At 41.8% G+C, this 15,044-nt stretch overlaps 1 protein-coding gene and 1 long non-coding RNA gene across 4 annotated transcripts; one reads left to right on the forward strand and one right to left on the reverse strand.

Annotated features, from left to right (window-relative positions):
• Window positions 1-661: 661 nt before the first annotated feature.
• On the forward strand, window positions 662-9,437 carry LOC120707106 (ABC transporter B family member 4-like). Of its 3 annotated transcripts, none has more exons than XM_039991880.1 (12): window positions 662-1,165; window positions 2,975-3,029; window positions 3,221-3,396; window positions 4,411-4,632; window positions 4,736-4,974; window positions 5,237-5,762; window positions 5,849-6,122; window positions 6,482-7,145; window positions 7,503-7,731; window positions 7,820-8,086; window positions 8,161-8,424; window positions 8,499-9,437. In XM_039991880.1, the coding sequence occupies exons 1-12, from the start codon at window positions 845-847 to the stop codon at window positions 9,141-9,143; spliced, it is 3,882 nt and encodes a 1,293-aa protein (XP_039847814.1). In that variant the 5' UTR covers window positions 662-844; the 3' UTR covers window positions 9,144-9,437. The 3 variants fall into 3 exon arrangements, with proteins under 3 accessions (XP_039847814.1, XP_039847815.1, XP_039847816.1); XM_039991881.1 differs by lacking the exon at window positions 662-1,165 and adding an exon at window positions 2,391-2,525 and having other exon boundaries at window positions 3,223-3,396; XM_039991882.1 differs by lacking the exons at window positions 662-1,165; window positions 3,221-3,396 and adding an exon at window positions 2,392-2,525.
• Window positions 9,438-9,555: 118 nt separating this feature from the next.
• LOC120707107 lies at window positions 9,556-10,596 on the reverse strand. The gene is made up of 4 exons (XR_005688813.1): window positions 10,237-10,596; window positions 10,103-10,158; window positions 9,902-9,997; window positions 9,556-9,762 (listed from the first exon to the last, which is right to left on the reverse strand). It is a non-coding gene; the product is annotated as an uncharacterized LOC120707107 (long non-coding RNA).
• Window positions 10,597-15,044: the final 4,448 nt, after the last annotated feature.

Raw genomic sequence — 15,044 nt, forward strand, 5'->3', positions numbered from 1 at the left:
TTTTAAAAAAGAATAGACCGGCCGAGGAGGTAATACTATGGCGGCTGTAAGTTAGCGGGGTCCATATTTATTTATACATTTTATATGGGAATGAAATTATGAAAAATATCAGTATTAGCTACTCCTACATTAGGAGTTGTTTGACAAAAATACCACGAGAGAGAATCTCACGCACGACATTTTGGACATAACAGTTTTACTTTCTTTGTTCTTTCTTGGGTAATAAGTGGGTGGCTTGCAATCCTAGAACTTGTATTTGCGTGCACGTGCAGCTTGCTGTCGTGATTTGATACCAGTAAAGCAGATACGCATGCAATCTGCATCGGCCGTGCTGATCGAAGACCGCTGATACATGTCCTATTTTCAAAATAATGTCAACGCACCTTTAAGTACGTCTTAATTAGCAGCATTGAGAATTTGAAATAATAGCGCCCATAGAGAGTTACACAATTAAACACGAAGACTAGTTGCCTCGGAAAAAAAAAAAGGGGGAAACGCAAAGACTAGTAGCTGACTACCACCGCATTTATCTAGCTAGCTTCCACAAGGCTAATTGCCTTGGAGCCCAAGCACGCACAAGTCGTGACTCGATCGGCCATCGTGAGGCCGTTTCTGTGTGTAAATATATATGGCGTGCGCGCGCGGCGTCAAGCGTACCGCCCGCCCCGGCCGCGCGCGCGCCCAAGATGCTTGGGATGATCGAGCTTGCCGGCCTCCATCAGCAGGCAACTACTCCCAAGCATGACTGCATGCATCGATCATCTCTCTCGGGATCAATTCAAGGAAATCTAGTCAATTAATTCTCATCATCAGCTCCTTCTTTCAATTCGTCGTTGACCACCACATGGAGAGGAGGAGGGGGGCGGGGGCTGAATTTGATCGAAATAACGCCGCCGCCGGCGATGGAGGAGGAGCAGGAGGAGCAGGAAGGGTGGTAGCTGGCCCGAGGAAGCCGCCGGCGGCCGCAACGGCGGCGGGGCGCGTGCCGCTGCACCGGCTCTTCGCGTTCGCGGACCGGACGGACGCCCTGCTCATGGCCGTGGGCACCCTCGCCGCGGTGGCCAACGGGATGGCGCAGCCGCTCATGACCTTCATCTTCGGCGACGTCATCGACGCCTTCGGCTCCGCCGAGTCCTCCAACCGCGTGCTCCACAGGGTTGTCAAGGTGCCACAGCTACTTCTTGCTTCATCACATTTCTTCCCCTTTTAATTTGCCTCTATATATATCTGTAGAAAAGGTCAGGTCAGCTTCTATTTGTGTAAAAGAGCGCTTACACATGGCACTACATATATGAATTGACTAAAAGAATTATTACTCTTGTAGTCTTGTTTTCGTTCACTCTATTTCCAAATATACAATGTTTAGGATAAATAATAAACTGTTTAGTCTATTTTTTAATTAATAATTTATCTTAAATATTTATTTATATATTTAAAAACATGGGGTAGAAAATAAAAATACCATTGCCTTACATAACCCTCAGGTCGCAGCAAACCAGCCCACGTACGATCGAATATATTCAGGCTCTTTCAATCGACCTGCTCCTTCATCCTTCCTCACTTCACCACCAGTGGTGGGCCATCGCCAGTAGAAAAATTGAATGATTCATGATGCAAGCTGCCTTTTGTTTTAGCAAATGCTGACACGTACAGCATGAATTTGTTTACTGTGCCTTCGAATTAAATCAAGAGCGGCAAAGTAAAGCTATGGATTTGACTACTCGTTCATATATATATCATAAAACTTTTTAAAAAAAGAATCCATAATGGGAGGGTCACGTGGACCGTAACATCATCACTCTCATTTTCTCTCATACTCTTTCGAAGGCATCACCGACAGATGGACCCGAAGTGTGTATAATGACAATCAATTAATAATATTATATTGGAAGCACAGAACGCTGCACGACACTGTTGTGTCTTCAACCAAGACATGAGCTCACACGACGATGAGGACGCAAGGATTGGCCACAAATAGGGACACATATTATTTCTTCTTTGGATCCAAGTGCTAAACTTTAGCACTAGTGTATCGAAAAAAGTGCTAATGGGGTGGACCAAAGTTTAATCAAAACTTTAGTAAACATATTAGTGCTACTAGTCGCTAAAGTTTTGCAGTCGACTTTAGCCCGTCAAAGAAACCTTACATGTATGAAATCTTCAACTATAGCAGCTACTCCTTATGACCAAAAAATAAGTCATTCTAGAAATTCTAGGACAATAAAAAAATAAAATAATCATGTTTATTTATTATATATATTCACATGCACTTTTTAAATAGAATAAGATAACTTACTTTTTTTATCGGAGGGAGTAGTTTAGTACAAATAGACAGAGAGTGGCCCATAAGGTATTTCGGCCCAAAAAAATCATCACGCCTGCTTCTTCTGTCCTCTGTTTTGCTTGCTCTGCTTGGCGTTGCCGCCGGCTCGTCGCCACCGCGAAGGCGATGAGGAGTCTGCTAATATGCGGCGGCAGCCTCCTGTTGCGGCAGGATGACTTGATCCGTCGATTGCAGCAATATGGTATTCCTAAATCAACATCCAGAATCAGATCTCCTAGGAAGTCTGTTCGTCTTTTTGTTTATCAAATTTGCGATCTTCCACGATTATGATTTTTTTAGAAAATAAGTTCGACTTGCTCATGTAGATATGAGCTTTTCGTGCGTTTGACATGAAATAATTTCGTAGTATGTTAGTTCCTGGGCCTTCTAGTACTTGCTGTACTCCCCCAACTGAATATTATTGATGTGCACTTAGACTGTAGAAAATTTGTTCTGTTGAGCAATCATGGATTTAAGTATGCTTTGATAAGAATTTGCACCCCTACAGAGTACAATGCCACAATCAGAATAATGCTGTATAAATATTTTTAGTATTTTTCTTGCTCCAACTAAGATGTGTTTGCTTTTTTTTTCTATTCACATTCCTGCTCTATTCTTTCTCTTGATATATGTCCCGTTTCTTATTTCCAGGTGATCTTGAACTTTGTCTACCTTGCCATCGGAGCAGGGGTTGCTTCAACACTTCGTAAGTTGAATTCCTATTCAAAATTAATATGCCATATCCATTTGTGGACAGAAATTTTATTTATTGCTGATTAATAGAAAAGGAATGCTTATACAATTATATTGAAGTACTGTTATTTAGAATTTCTTTTTAAGGAATGTTATTACTAGAAAGAAACCTCCTCCCATTTAGTAATTTAGTATTTGTACTAGAGGTATCTTGTTGGACAATAACTGGAGAAAGGCAGGCAGCACGAATCAGAGCCTTGTACCTCGAGGCGATTCTGAGACAGGATATCACATTTTTTGACATGGAGATGAGCACTGGCCAAGTCGTTGAGAGGATGGCAGGAGACACATTCCTCATTCAAGATGCCATTGGAGAAAAGGTACACTGTTTTGAGAAGATAAGAAATGAAAGGCTAACAGAAAGGCCATTACTAAGCTGTTAGATGACATGGATATCTATGATCATTACAGTGGAGCTTGTAGAAAAGCCTATATCTTTAAGTCCATTGTTTGATGGTATAGATCTCTATGAACAATGTGGCAAAGCTTTTGTATTTTTTTTCACATAAAAGCTGCTTATACAACGATTCTACAGACACTTGTGCACCTACCTTTCACCAATACAGAAAATGGAAAGTTCTTCCTAGAAATGATCAACTAGTGTGAAATAGAAACATATTGTTCTTATTTTGTACTCCCTCCGTTCCAAATTGTAGTTTGTTTGACTTTTTTTACTCCAAGTTTGACCACTTCTTTGTTGTAGCTTGCTTTATCAATACAAGTTTTTGAAGAATGACTTAAATTTGACTATGTTTGTACAATTTTTTTTAATAAGATGAGTGATCAAACTTGAGGTTAAAAAAGTCAAACAACCTATAATTTGGAATGCAAGAAGTATTTAGAAAGAAAGTTTACTTTATTTTTTGTACATGGCATGCAGGGTTTGGGTTAACTACTCAAGTTATTTTCCAGATACAATATGAATTTGATACAAAAAATAAAAAGAGTTTTGATTTGATTGAACTTTTCTCTAAAAAGCAGTGTACTTAGTTACGTGGTGCTACACATTGCTAGAAAAAAACTGACAAGCTGCCCATGCCTCCAAATTGAGAAATACTAACTTCATACTAATTATTATTTAATAGTGAAAATTCACTTTATTGTGATATTTTCAAAAAGTAATTTGATAGAGTTGCCAAAGCCAAAGTGGAGACTGGTTTCAGACAGACAATATTGATGGCATGAACTTGCTATGCAATGTTTCAAAGTGTTGTAATTAGTATTCTTTCGGGAAAAAATAAATATGTGCTTGTTTTGTGTGAGAGCATCTGATAAAATATAGGCATTGCTTTATTGTTAATTCTTTGTAGTGTTTCTGCACATGTTCTATTTAGGTTGGAAAGTCCATACAACTCCTTTCTACTTTCATTGGTGGCTTCATTATTGCATTTGTGAGAGGATGGCTCTTGGCCCTTGTTATGCTCTCAAGCATACCTCCAATTGCAATTGCTGGTGTGATTGTATCAAAGCTTATGACAAGACTCTCCACCCGCATGCAAGCAAAATATGGTGATGCTGGCAATGTTGTTGAACAAACACTTGGAGCCATTAGAACGGTTAGTGTTACTAGGCACTTGTTTGTGGTTAGTCATCCTTGGGTCTGTCGCTATTAAAGTCCTGATGTTCTTTCTACCTGATTTATCTTCTTTTGCTTTGAAGGTTGTTTCATTTAATGGTGAGAAGCAAGCTATAACAACGTATAACAAGTTCATAAGAAAAGCATATGAATCTGCTCTACAAGAAGGTGCTGTAAATGGACTTGGATTGGGTTCTGTAATGGCAATCTTATTTTGCAGTTATGGTTTGGCAGTTTGGTATGGATCTAGATTGATAGTTGAGCGAGGATACAATGGTGGCATGGTTATTTCTGTCATAATGGCTGTCATGATGGGTGCAATGTAAGTTTCAAAAGTTGATTATGATCCACTGAAGGGTTCATAAATGAGTAATGACAATGATGATAAATGAGCCATGTTTCTGCATGGATGTGCCTAACATCTTCACTGTGTTAAAATGCAAAGTATAGTGTTTGCACTTAGGACAACTTTATAACTTGTAATATCAAAAAGACTTCCCAACACATTTAGAATAAGTTATTTTCATTTCTGTTTTTTTGGACAATGGGCCTTCTAATTTCAGTTTCATACTTATATTCTGCAGGTCCTTAGGTCAGGCAACCCCATCAGTGACTGCTTTTGCAGAAGGTCAAGGGGCAGCATATAGAATGTTCAAGATAATTGAACGGAAACCAGATATTGATATATACGATACCACAGGTATTATATTGGAGGACATAAAGGGTGATGTTGAACTGAAGAATGTGTACTTCAGCTATCCTACCAGATCTGAACATTTGGTATTTGATGGATTCTCATTGCACATACCAAGTGGTACAACTATGGCCCTAGTTGGAGAAAGCGGCAGTGGGAAGTCAACAGTGATCAGTTTGGTGGAGAGGTTCTATGATCCGCAGGCCGGAGAAGTTTTGATTGATGATGTTGACATCAGAAGAATGAAGCTTGGATGGATACGAGGAAAAATTAGTCTTGTCAGCCAAGAACCTGTGTTGTTCTCAACTACAATCAGGGAAAACATTGCTTATGGGATGGAAAATCTAACAGTTGATGAGATCAATAGAGCAATCGAGCTTGCAAACGCTGCTAAATTCATTGATAAGCTGCCAAATGTACACAAACTAACACACTCATATTTAACTTAGTTGCTAACTTTCTCCATACAATGATTAAGCAGTAATTTTGTGAAACATTACAGGGTCTTGACACAATGGTTGGGGAACGTGGAACTCAGCTGTCAGGAGGGCAGAAACAAAGAATAGCAATTGCTAGAGCAATTGTAAAGAACCCTAGGATCTTACTACTTGATGAAGCAACCAGCGCATTGGATATGGAATCGGAGAGGGTAGTTCAAGAAGCATTGAATAGGATAATGTTAGAAAGGACTACAATTATCGTTGCTCATCGCCTAAGCACAGTGAGGAATGCTGATGTGATATCTGTCCTACAACATGGGAAGATGGTGGAACAAGGTATACCATGTGAAAGTGGGTGACTAAATAAAATCCTAGAAATGGATATAGTTTCCTATAACCTCTAGAAGATTTATCATTCATATGTTGTCCCCAGTGCTGTAAAGATTTTAGGTCCCACAGTACAATATTTGTGCCACATAAAACTATAAATATACACAAGTCACGTCATATTTTTGCAGCCTTGTACTCTTGTGAGCAGCACAATTCATTTAGATACATATATTTTTTCCCTATAAGGTGCCGAATGGAAAATGTTCTGAGCACTAATGGACAAATACCTGACATTCTTTTTTTGCTCAGCATATCGGCAAACTAAGGTTTATAACATGGCAGTTACTTGTGTGAATTCTGAACAGGTTCACATGTAGAATTGATGAAGATACCTGAAGGTGCTTACTCTCAGCTAGTACATCTGCAAGAGACTCGGCAAGCAGAAGAATCTTCTAATGTCGACCCTGATATGATACTAACAAATGGTTTTGGCTCCAGATCTATTAATAACAAAGCAAGAAGCCAAAGTATCTCCAGGGGATCAGTTAGTAAAGGATCTTCCTCTTTTGGGCATAGTGGTAGGCACTCTTTCCCTGCTCCACTTGGCCTACCTGATCCAATGGAATTCAGTGAAGCTCCTGATGCAGAGGAGACTAGAGACCAAATGACCAGTAGTCCAAAGAAAGCTCCAATTGGTAGACTCTTCTATCTGAACAAACCAGAAGCTTTTGTGCTTGCACTTGGTTCCATAACTGCTGCAATGCATGGAGTCATTTTTCCAATATATGGAACATTGATTTCAACGGCAATAAAAGTGTTTTATGAGCCACCAGCAGAACTACTGAAGGATTCCAGGTTCTGGGCAAGCATATTTGTTGTGCTAGGTGCTTCTGCCTTTATTCTGATTCCAATAGAATACTTCCTGTTTGGATTAGCTGGTGGGAAGCTTGTGGAGCGTGTACGGTCACTGACATTTCAGAGTGTGATGCGTCAAGAGATCAACTGGTTTGATAAACCAGAACACTCGAGGTATGTGTTCAATCTTTCAAAACAAAATGCTTTCCTGTTATTCTAAGAAACATTCCTCCAGATTGTCTTTTTCAAAATTTACAAGTATGAAATCATAGTTGTTTCTCTAAGTAGAACTTTGACTTATATCCTTAATCCTGCAATACATAAATCTTATAACTCATCTTCCTGTTTTAAAATTCTTAACACTACAAAATTCAAAAATTGTGATGACTTGACGGTAAAAGGTAATATTATTGTCTTTACCACTACTGTGGTGCCAAATACTCTTGTATGTGCTTTTGGCGAACAGAATGTATGCTAGTTAGCACTAATACCCATCAACTTTACTCATTGCAAGTTTCACTTTTGCTTCAGTGGGTCAATTGGTGCGAGACTATCAACTGATGCTCTTAATGTTAAGCGACTTGTTGGGGACAATTTAGCAATGAATGTCCAGACTCTTTCAACTGTCATATCAGGCTTCACAATAGCAATGGTGGCAAACTGGAAGTTGGCACTGATTATCACTGTGGTGGTTCCTTTAGTTGGTTTCCAAGGCTATGCTCAAGTGAAGTTCCTGAAAGGTCTCAATAAAAATGCAAAGGTACATACAATGTGTTAATCACAAGTGTTTTCTTACAAGCATTTATGGTATGACAAATATTTTATGTCTAATTCTTGGTGGGATGCAGTTGAAGTATGAAGAAGCAAGTCAAGTAGCAACTGATGCAGTTGGTGGCATCAGAACTGTGGCGGCATTTTCTGCTGAGAAGAAGGTAATGGAGGCCTATGAGAAGAAATGTGAATCTCCAATAAAGCAAGGAATAAGGGAAGGTGTCGTTGGTGGCTTGGGGTTTGGATTCTCATTCCTCGCCTTCTACTTTACATATGCTCTGTGCTTCTATGTTGGAGCCAAGTTTGTTCAGCAAGGAACAGCTACATTTCCTGAAGTGTTTAGGGTGAGATCAAATTTTTATCTGTTCTGCATAGATTTATCGTTTCACATGTGGTTAACTGATCAAGAAGCTTTCAGGTCTTTTTCGTATTAGTTTTAGCAACAAGCGGAATCTCACGAACAAGTGCAGTTGGTGCAGACAGCACCAAGGCTAATGATGCGGCTGCATCTGTCTTCGAAATTCTTGATCGTAAATCCAAAATTGATTACAGCAGCGAGGAAGGTGTGATCATCACAAGTGTGAGGGGTGACATTGATTTCCAGAATGTGTGCTTCAAGTATCCGTCACGACCAAATGTCCAAATCTTCAAGGACCTATCATTGAGCATTCCTTCTGGAAAGGTCAAATTCAATCAGAAAAAACCGTAATTTAGAAATTTCTTGCTGAACTAAATTTTAGCGAATTATCCTTGCAGACTGTTGCACTAGTTGGGGAGAGTGGGAGTGGGAAATCCACAGTGATCGCACTACTTGAAAGGTTCTATGACATGGACTCCGGTAAGATCCTCTTCGACAATGTGGAACTTCAAGCCCTAAAAGTTAGCTGGCTTAGGCAGCAAGTTGGGCTAGTTGCCCAAGAGCCAGTGCTGTTCAATGACACCATCCGCACAAACATAGCTTATGGGAAGCAAGGGCAAGCATCTGAAGAAGAGATCATTGCTGCTGCTGAAGCAGCCAATGCACATCAGTTCATCTCCGCATTACCTGACGGGTACAGCACCATTGTCGGGGAAAGAGGGATCCAATTGTCAGGTGGGCAGAAGCAGCGTGTTGCTATTGCGAGAGCCATCATAAAGGACCCCAAGGTGCTGCTGCTGGATGAGGCAACAAGCGCGCTAGATGCGGAGTCAGAGCGAGTGGTGCAGGAGGCTCTGGACCAGGTGATGATCGGTAGAACGACCGTGGTGGTGGCACATCGTTTATCAACGATCAGAGGTGCAGACATCATAACTGTACTGAAGAACGGAGCTGTAGCGGAGAAAGGCAAGCACGAAGAGTTGATGCGGATAAAGGGTGGAACCTACGCTTCGCTTGTTGAGCTAAGCTCTAGTTCTGCATGACCTGATGAAAGCTTGGGTATTATTCAAACTTAGATCATCGTCCTCACATGGATTTGATAGGGATAATATTTAGAAGGCCATTGCTACTCAAGGTTCCACTTGAAGTAATTCTTATTCTGTTGAGAAGCAACTGGTTTCAGCATGTACCACTCGTTTCTGTGCGCAAATTTTCATGCAATGTATGTGAATTGACTAGTTAGGAAAAGTTTGTATAGGGATAAATATTTTGTAAGTGTGAAAAGCAAAAAGCTCTTTTGGTCGTTACTAGAAAAATGCCATGCTGTTGGCGCACCATATGAACCCGTCACCGGCACAAATGTCTTTGAGATTATGGAGAGATTACCATGGGATTGCTGTAGTTGGAATTGTAATTAGGAAGTTGTGTAATTGTATAATATAGAACATGCTAAGATGATTGAAAGATGTCTCCATTGTTTCATCTGGACAGGGTAAATAGAGTGTAGCATAGTTAACTTTTGCATATTACAATCTTGATGGCACTAACATTCAAAGGGCACTATGCATAATATATGCAGACTTCATCCCATCTAGTAGAAAAAGATGTCGAGTTCACAAAAGTATAGAAAATAGTCCATTGGTCATGTTGCTCGCTGATCACCTGCATATTGTGAGGAATTTTTTGTTTTCTTAATTAGAAAAGTAGCAGTTGAAAATAGAAATGGAAAATAAATTGAATTAAAAGGAAACCCAAAATTGAAAGTCGAAAAATGAGGAGATAGATGGGAGATTGGTCTTACTGTTTAAGGTTTTTGAATTTTGAATTGGTGTCTTTGTCCTCAGGTTGGTCAGACTCCAAGGTTGCTGCTCGTTTATTGTTTCCTTTTTGTTCTTCTCTGGAGTAAAAAATGTAGTAAAATATACAGTTAGTATGTGTTACTCAAGGTATGTAACATTTTTTGTTTTTAAGCTTTTCGTTTTGTAATGAGTGCAAAGGATACTTTGTTGGAGCTTCAGTTTCCTTCGGATCAGCACCATATTTTTCAATGTGAGATTCCTGCAAGAGATAGTCAATGCATATATGCAAGTATACAGGAATTTGTATATATGAACAGATAAAAATGTTGTAGTGAACCTGCTGATTATAGCTTGTACTATCACAGCGGCCAGCACGCTAGCGACGCCGCCTTCCCTCGCTGCTGCTGCTTCGCCGTCCCCGCGGTCGGCGAATACACCTCAGCCGCCGCTATGGCCTCCGTCGAAGAGCTGTTGCTCCACCGCCCGTGCGCTCGCGGCCGCCGTTCTTCTCCCGCTCCATCTCGTCCCGGGGATGCTCGTGCAGTCGTGCTCCTGGTCTACTACCTCGAGGGCCGCGTGTGCATGCCGTTCGCCGCCACAGACGGGGCCGGCCCCGCCTCGCGGGGTGGAGGAGGAGGCCGGTCCTGCGGCCGTGCTGCGCCCTCTCGCGGGCAGGGCTATTCGTCTTCGACTTGTATGGGTGATTGTATATATGGTTGAATGACAGGAACAAAGAGGAATCGGTAGAGTGCCGATTTGAAAGGTATGCGATGTAGCTATTGCTAATTCGCCGGTTGTTTAAATTGATTCACGGGAGATTTAAAAAAAAAGACAATAAAGGGAAAAGTCACCGGTTTGAAGACCTTTTCTTACATGACTTTTTTTTTCCTCCTTCGTATGAACGGGGAGCTTTTTTAAGTTTAAACTTTCTGAAGTTCAAAGGTCACTTATGAGTCTGTTGAGAAAGCTTCAAAGGGGACCAATCTCATCTCATGATTGTGACGGAACCGCTAAATTAAAACTCTAATTAAGCGTAATGGCCGTCATTTGAACACATTGGGCGCATTAGCTTAACGGTTTAATTTGGCGATCCTTTCTCAACCCACAGTCCGATTAAAACAACACCGGTAGTCTCACACGAAGGTGAGCGCAAATGGTACGAGTACCGCACAATATTTAAAAATACAAACATCAAATGCTATGAAACATTTAGTTTACAAACCGAGTTCGAAATACATAATATTATACAAGTGTATCTGCCTTTTTTTATACAAAGTTGGATAAACATGGAATCTGCCACTACAATATATAAGAACGGAAATGAATTACACACTCAGCCCACGAGTGTGCAATTCCATACACTCCAAAGCTACGTGTCTGGGTCCTCAACATTCCACTCCTCCGCGTCCAGTTGAACGAACTTGGCGCAACACGGACAGAAGTCTACGTGTGCGGGTCCTAAAATTATTTTTCCAACAAAACCCTGAGTATACTAATACTCAGCAAGACTTACCCGTCTAATGGGTATACTTAACCCACATATCTAGACATGCAAGACTTTCTGGCTGGTAGTTTGTTTTGCAAAAAAAGCACCTAAAAGTAGATCCTTGATTTCAAGATTTTAGCTCCCAATTAAAGCAATAGATTTGCTAAATATTTATGGTTTGCAGGTATATGACAACCAACGTGAAAACACAATTGATTAAGAAATATCATTCCGTTTCACTTCCTTACTACGATGTGACTCGAAGATCAAGGTGCTCATGTCCGAGAGCGACTGACGGCGAATCGATCCGATTTAACCTTGCAAGGTGGACCTAACCAACACGGCACACAAAAGCCTCGTCGGACTCCACGCACCAACCTTTCCCCTCCCCGCCTCGAACTACAGAACCGCCCCACCTGCATATAGTCAGCCGAGCCCTACGAGAGACCACCAAAAATAAACTCATGCATCCCAATTCTCCGCGGCCACTCGACTCGCCCTAAGGGGTGAGTAGAAGTTCTGTACTTTCGAAACAAGGCAGTACTCGGCTTACCAGTTTCGACTACCTCCTACTCCCGGCATGCGGTTAGTACAATTCAAACATGATCAGCAGGGCCAACAACGGTACGGTCCTCAATCGACTCGGATGGGGCTAAGACACCCAGGAACACTGTCCTACTGCCATACCTATACATCATCATCATTCCCCGCCCAGTCTCATATTTCTATATCAATTTCACAACTCAGGTACTGTAGATAAGTATATAACCTATATCTCGTGAGTAATCGGAAATTACTCGACTTCTAAATATCCTATATCTCGCGAGTGCAAGAAGTCACTCGACTTCTATCGAGAACTATTAAGCATAGCATTTCTATCGTCCTATACATGCTAGTATAACTCAGGGGAACCTAGGGATCATGCAACTAGGGTTCCAGTCAACTCCTGAAACGTAATGCACAAGTAATAAATACATATATAGGTGTCATAATTTGAAATAATAGGATGTGCACCGAGGCTTGCCTTCGGGTTGCTGCTCGACACTGGGCTCAGCTGGGCCTTGGGGCGGGTGCTCACAATTCTCCTGCTGAACTTGCCCCCGCTGCTCCTGTGGCCCGGCGATCACCTCGTACACGGCTCCTTCGGCGGCGGCGTCTACACGTATGCATATGATATGAGAATGCATAAATGGGTTGCAACCTTAAATAGCCAATGACTAGATGCAACTACTAGTAATTTACACAAAAATTGCACTCCCTGGCCCAAAACATTCCCCAAAAATCCAGAGTATCCGGACGAATACCCAGAGTATCCGGACTCCCAAGTCCGGAGTTTCCGGGCCTATACCCGGAGTTTTCCCCGTAGTGTTCCAAATCCGGAGTATCCGGACTTATACCCGGAGTCTCCGGGTTTCCTACCATTTTCGCCCCCAAAAAATGAAATCTTGATTTTTGGCAAAACCAACCCACAAAATTTGAATCCCTTTCAGACCCTAATAGAATGGTACATAAGGAGATGATTGACCCAAAAGAAATCGCTTTAAACACCCTAGATCAATCAATCCCTTTTTGCCCTAGCTCTTAGTACCTTGAGCAAGCTCTCCTTGCAAGAAAAACTCAAAAACGAAGCCACCCCATGGTGGAATACCTGGAGAAGATGATCCCCGCGCCGATTTGAGCTTCTTTGGCTTTGGAAATGGATTTGGAGGGAAGGATTTGGAGTTTAGGGCTAAGGGGAAAGGGAGAGCTCTTGAGGGAGAGAAAAAGAACATGGTTGGTGTTTTAACGTATGGAAATAGAAAAAGGACCCTAGCACGTGTTATAGGGTTGCAAGTCCGGACAATCCGGAAGAAAATCCGGAGTATCCGGGTAAATCCAGAGTTTCCGGATTTAACCCCGAAGTATCCGGGTTCACCCCGACTCTAGGAAATGAAAGTGAGTTTGAGCAGAATTTCGACTTGATTTGCGACGGATTAACTCAGGTCACTAATTAATTAGTTAAGCCCAGTTTTAACACTTGGGTGTTACAATGATTTGAAGTTGTTACGTGGCCATGTGTCTTGCCTTTTGCTTTTTTACCATACATGCTTGATTTACCGTTCCTTAAGTGATCAACGGCCGGTAGAAAAGAAGCTTACGTGGATGCTCTCAGCTGTGAGGGAATGCACTAGGTTTAGTTAGTAAGAAGATACTCATTGAATAAAAAGATTTGAAATGTTCATAAAAATCGCTCCCTATGTCCAAAAATTTAAACCCAATATTTGGGACAAAATAAGTAAGCACGCGACGGAGTTCATAAAAAAAACTCGACCCAGGGTCGAGAAAAGGCTAGGAACCCTGGCTATCCAGGACGTGCCACTAGTGGCATCAGTGGACCACATATTTCCTGTTTAAATAGCGGATCACACATTCTCTGTTTAAATAGCACAGCGAGTTGCCTTTTATTTACTCCGTGAGCACCAGCCTGTTGAATTTGGGGTTCGAGCACGAGTGGGCTGGCTGAGCAGTGAGCACCACAAGCCTCTGCCATCCGAGCAAACGCTCGCTCAAGCCAAGTATATCATATCTTATCACTAGTGTTGCCATAATCTTCGCCATTGTTGTATCGACCTAGTGCCAACCGCCATGCATGGTGCCTTACACATACAACACACCATTGCCCACAACACCATGACCATGGCTCTCCTACCCCCGTTGTGCCAACGTGACCATACGTCGCCGCCACAAATTAAGCCCGAGATGGCGTTGATATCGAACCTGGGGGTCGAGGTGGGGGGCACCTACTATGTAGTGTCGGATTCACAAATTTTGAAGAGTCCGGACGAGTATAGCAACTATTCTTCCCTCCGCCGATGCCCACACCGGCGTTGGTGGGAGTGGAATCGGCGGAGAATGGAGGCGGCCAGTTGTGCATACCTACTACTGGATCAGTTGTGGTTGCAATCTTCTACTGGAGATGGTAGAATTATCTTAGACTTTGTCTAGGCTTTTTTTGATCCCTGGGTCCACCATTGCTCGGACCCTTGATCCCGCCCTGCGCGAACTCACTTTGGTGAAATCCTCCACTCTAACACCAGCCAAACCGCCTGCCCCTACCACCGCAACCAACGGTGCATCGCTATCTTGTCCTGCATCCTCCCACCGCGCACGCTGGCCTGCTTTCAACTTTTATAGTTGGAGGGAGAGAGCTCGCCTCGAATCAAACCCCCTCAGCCCTAAAGAGTTGACTATTTTGCCGCAGCTTAACTCGGAGCTCAGACCGAGGGGATGAGAGAGAGAGAGAGAGAGAGAGAGAGAGAGAGAGAGAGAGACGACTACTCCTATTTCAGTGGAAGAGGAAAATAATACATAAGAAGATTCAACATTCTATGGTGGATAGGGGTTCGAGGCTTAATAAGATAAAAAGAAGAGACATCTTGTTTTCGTTTTGTTAATCCATAAATTTTATTATATATTTCGCAGAAAAAACTTCTATTATACATTTAGACATAGCGTATATTTAGATGTATTACAAACTGTTCTATAATTTTTTTTAGACAAATTAGTTGTGGCATGAAAGACTCTCATGCTTAATGCATATAGTTTTTTAGCATGCAAATCAAACATAACTAATTAGTTAAGCAGATAGTTGAGATCTAATTTCTTAAGATTGCACTCTT

This window comes from Panicum virgatum, chromosome 5K (genome assembly GCF_016808335.1).
Source record: "Panicum virgatum strain AP13 chromosome 5K, P.virgatum_v5, whole genome shotgun sequence".
Lineage (NCBI taxonomy): Eukaryota > Viridiplantae > Streptophyta > Magnoliopsida > Poales > Poaceae > Panicum > Panicum virgatum.